General features: G+C 30.1%; 1 protein-coding gene across 1 annotated transcript; it reads left to right on the plus strand.

Annotated features, from left to right (window-relative positions):
• Window positions 1–1688: 1688 nt before the first annotated feature.
• Window positions 1689–3313, plus strand: LOC111427274 (armadillo repeat-containing protein 1-like). Its single transcript, XM_023062331.2, has 5 exons — window positions 1689–1814; window positions 1869–2035; window positions 2088–2253; window positions 2304–2495; window positions 3102–3313. The coding sequence occupies exons 1-5, from the start codon at window positions 1716–1718 to the stop codon at window positions 3276–3278; spliced, it is 801 nt and encodes a 266-aa protein (XP_022918099.1). The 5' UTR covers window positions 1689–1715; the 3' UTR covers window positions 3279–3313.
• Window positions 3314–4365: the final 1052 nt, after the last annotated feature.

Raw genomic sequence — 4365 nt, forward strand, 5'->3', positions numbered from 1 at the left:
TGAGGAAGTCATTCAAAGCGATCCTAACTCACACGTAGATAAGGAAGATATTAAAAATTGGTATAATAGAATATAAGAAACTAATACAACTGAAGCCACATATCTGGGGAAACTAATCTCTGGGGTATTCTGCACCAATCAGCTATGGACAAAGTAAAAAACCCGACTATGTCTTTCAAATTAAAAAGACAAGACTGCACCTTACGATCGGCTGAGAAAAGATAGGTAGAATACTGTTGAGCGCCCTGCTTCCGAATGAGCTTCCTTAAGCTTTTCGGCAAAAATTGGGAGGTAGATATCAGCATAAAGGGAAACGCTATGTGGAATGTTATGCTTATTTTTTATACGTAAAGGGTATGCTTTGTCTAATAAACGACGGACGGCAGCATTCAAAGTGATCATACACTTGAGCTATGCATTTGTTGATTGTTTTCATTCAATTAATTAGTTAACATGAAGGAAAACAAAAATGGATCATTGCTTCACAAAAGAATGCTACTTAAAATACTAGAAAAAAACGGCTCATAATACATACAATATATCAAATACGTTCTCGTCTTGTAAAGTAATATGTTATCATAGGAATTTATACAGACTGGTCGGGTTGAGTATCTTACGTAAACCCAGGTGCTCGTTGTTAGGGAGCGACTAAGAATTATTTATTATATAACCATTCTACACTTATGATAAAATGTACCTGTAAGTGAGTAAGTTGTTCGTTGTATCTTGTAAAAGGTATTCGAACATAATTTTAGGAGAGAACCAAAAGTCGTTTTCTTTAACCAAAAGCTGACATATTAACTTAAAAATGAACAAATTTTCTTGAAAACCAAGATACATTATGTGCAAAAGGCACAAAGCTCTGTTTTGTGATCATCATACAAACTTTTATCACATTTTGCACACACGCTTAAAGGATGGACAAACAAAGCAAGTCTTCCTTTTTCTAGTATTCTTTGTTTGAATATTGGTATTTCAAGTCTGTCGGTTAATTGACTTGAATTTGAGAAATAGTATAACAATAAAGTATTATTTATTGTGTACTTGTATTAAATTTTTAAGTTACTATCTGTAATAATTAATAAATTTTATAATAAATTTAAGAACATTTTTAATAAATATTATATTAATCAATTAAATATAATCGATAATTACACTATAAAGAAGAGTTGTTGAGAAGACCGAAAGAAAAAAGTGAACAAAGAATCAAAAAGAGGATTCGATGATTTAGGGGTTTCCCTTTCGAAAATAAAATTTTGATTTGATAATGATAGGTGGCGGGAGGAAATTACTTGCATTTTCGAATTCCCCTTCTCGATCAAAGCACCCAACCATTTGCCTCACATATACACTTTTAGATTTAGGCTAAAACGTCATAGCCCCTAGCTGAAAAAGAAGGATTTTTTGTTCTGTTTAAAACCATCCACATTTCGTACTTTTATAACAGCTCAACCATGCAATTAACGATGGGCCCCCTTCGTCGACTATTATTATGTCCTTTTCGAGTTGTACGTTTAATTATTATTGTGGGAGATAAATGCGCTCGGCTCGTTATAATTATTTAATTGCTGCTCGTGATATGAACTTTAAAACCTTAACATAACCATATTGGATCACAACATAAACAGGAACGTTAATTAGATCAAAATGTCTTTGTAACGGAGCTAAAAAGTCATTGTCAAGTTATTTTAAAAGTTAATTGTCAAGTTTTTGAAATGAATATTTCATCGAATTCCGAAATAGATTTTATCGAAACTCTAAAAAAATATAAAAAGTTATCGGAAAATCAAGAAAATCATAATAACTTATTAAAGGTAATTGAAATAATTAAAATGACATTTTTATTTAAACTTTTAACTAACTTTAAGGAAAAAACTGTAGTTTTATTCGTGGCGTCTCTTTTGGAACTTAACAATTTAACAATAACAACATTATGCTTAGATATTCTTAATAATTTAATTGAAAATTGCGATAACCATACACCTCTTATTATAACTTTTGGAATTTTAGAAGCACTCGAGTCTACTTCTATAAGGTAATAAAAACAACGTTAACAAATAAATTATTACTCTATCTTTTGTGTTAAGACTAAGAGAATTAGACAATAAACAAGCTTATAGAGCATCTGAAATGGCTGATGTTTTAAAAAGAAATGCTCCCCCATCACACAGCACAAGAAATAGATTAAAACAAAGACAACAAAGAAGAAACACAACGTTGGTTTATCAATTATACATTCCTCATTTAACACGGGTAAATTATAAAACAACTAAAATAAAGTAAAAATAAAATAATAATTTTAGGAAAATCGGCACATTTTCGATGAAACTATTATTAAACAGAAAGGATTGGTTTCGTTTGTGGTTGATATGGAGCAACAAAAATGTACAGTTAGGTTGAGTCCAAAATTACCTATTAAAAACGTTATTGAAGCTCTTTATAAGAATGGGGTAACTGTTTTATTGGTTAGTAAGAATAGGAATGATATTGATGAAGTAAGTATAAAAAACAAAGTTATTTTAGGCTGACTAAAATAAATAACCTTTTTTTAATTCGCACACTGAAAAAATTAAATAGAAAGTAATTTTTTTATTTTACTGAATTAAAACGACGACAAGGGACGCAAAGGACACTGTTTGATCAGGATATCATAAAATCATAAAGGTACCTGAATAAGGTCTAAAATCAGGTCCTGTAACATACTCTAACGACAAATAGCTGAAATATCTTCTCGTTTAGATGTTTTTAAATAGCTTTCTATATTTTTACTTTAATTTCAGCCTTTTAAAACTAGATGTCAAGATATATTTTTTTAAATTCTTTTTCTTTAAGTATTTTTTCAATTCTTTTTATAAACTTTTGTGCTACGATTCGTCCATATTCTCGGTAGTATCATTTTGCTATAGCAAAAGCTTAGTTGTCGTTGTCGTCATCTACATTTTCGGAAACCGAACGCCAGCGCTAGCGGACTGTACGTACATTTGTAACAGGACCGCAGAAATTTCTGGAGATATTAAGAATAATATCGTTCGATTAAAATTATTTTCTATACCATTCAGTTTTGATATATACTCTCTATTGTTTAAATCATGTTCTTTCAGGTCTACATAGATATATTCAGTAAATCAAACAAAAAATGTTTATCTCCCCAATATTTACCTGAAGACGATACGCCACCGAAAGCAAAATCATTGGCTGATGTAAATAATTTTAGAAAAAATGCGGGAGATTGGTTTAAAACAGCATCAGATTTTTTGGCTAATTCCTTTTATTGGTAATAGCTATAAAAAATTTTATTAATAAATATTTTGAATATAAATCTGTTTGTTTAATTTTAAATAAATAATGATTGTCTTGACATTTAAAATTGCGTTAAACGAACAAATAATTGTAAAATATGATGCAAAAAGTGGATGGCTAAAACGGTTTACAAAAATAAACCTGGTGATGGGGTGCGATCCAATTAGAATCAAACGGCTATAAGCAAAAGAAAGGGAGGCAAATACAAGAAACTTTATGAACTGAACGTTGATGTGTGAGGAAAACCATATAGAATAGTGGTGAAGTAAAATCAGCACGTTGGTAAAGTTGAAGAACGAAGAGTTAAAAGGTTCAGGTTGGGATATTTGTTCATGTTTGAATTTTTGGTAAAATTTTGCCAAAACCATTACATCGTACAAGTTTATACAAAATGTAAAACGACACAATTGCCATCTTTGTGTTATTTTAATAAGGCATTATTCTCTAGTGATTATATTTATGCTGGGAAAGGCTCAGATGGACGAACACTTTCACCACTTTCACGAGAAGAATAAGATCGATCAAATCTAATTTTCGATAATAACACTAGTTCACAAATTTTAATAAATTTTGTCCTCGAAGACTGCGATATTTTTTTTATAACGTAGAAAGTTGTGCTGATTCTGAAACTGTTTTCAGTTTTTCTCCATCACGTCCAGTTTTCGAGATATATCCAAAAATGTGGAAAATCGTAAATTAAAAAACAATAATATAAATACAACAAACCATAACATTCTTTTAAGAACTCGCGCGTTTACCTGTTAGACCTTTTTTGGTAAAAAAAAATTCTCATTGTTAAAAAACAATACCTTTCTATGAAAAAGTGTTTTTTAATAACTCCACTTCTTTATATATTAGAAGCTTGTTCTACTAAACAGTCTTTTTTTGAAATATTTTTTGGTATACAAGGAGAATATATTGTCATAATATTTAGTTCTTCTCGAGACACCTTAGTGATCTTTCGTTTAAGAAAATAGCAGTGTTGTAAAACTTGTGTTGATAATGGCTAGCAGCAACAGAAGTTTTAAATGCAAGAACAATCCTGATTTGTTCTGTTTTATTTGC

Source organism: Onthophagus taurus, chromosome 1 (genome assembly GCF_036711975.1).
Source record: "Onthophagus taurus isolate NC chromosome 1, IU_Otau_3.0, whole genome shotgun sequence".
NCBI lineage: Eukaryota > Metazoa > Arthropoda > Insecta > Coleoptera > Scarabaeidae > Onthophagus > Onthophagus taurus.

Excerpts from the sequence above, each read along its gene's own strand:
- LOC111427274 (XM_023062331.2), top strand. The coding sequence starts at position 1,716 with ATGAATATTTCATCGAATTCCGAAATAGATTTTATCGAAACTCTAAAA. Across the intron at positions 1,815-1,868 it reads ATCATAATAACTTATTAAAG|GAAAAAACTGTAGTTTTATT; the intron begins GTAATTGAAATA and ends ACTAACTTTAAG. Across the intron at positions 2,036-2,087 it reads CTCGAGTCTACTTCTATAAG|ACTAAGAGAATTAGACAATA; the intron begins GTAATAAAAACA and ends TTTTGTGTTAAG.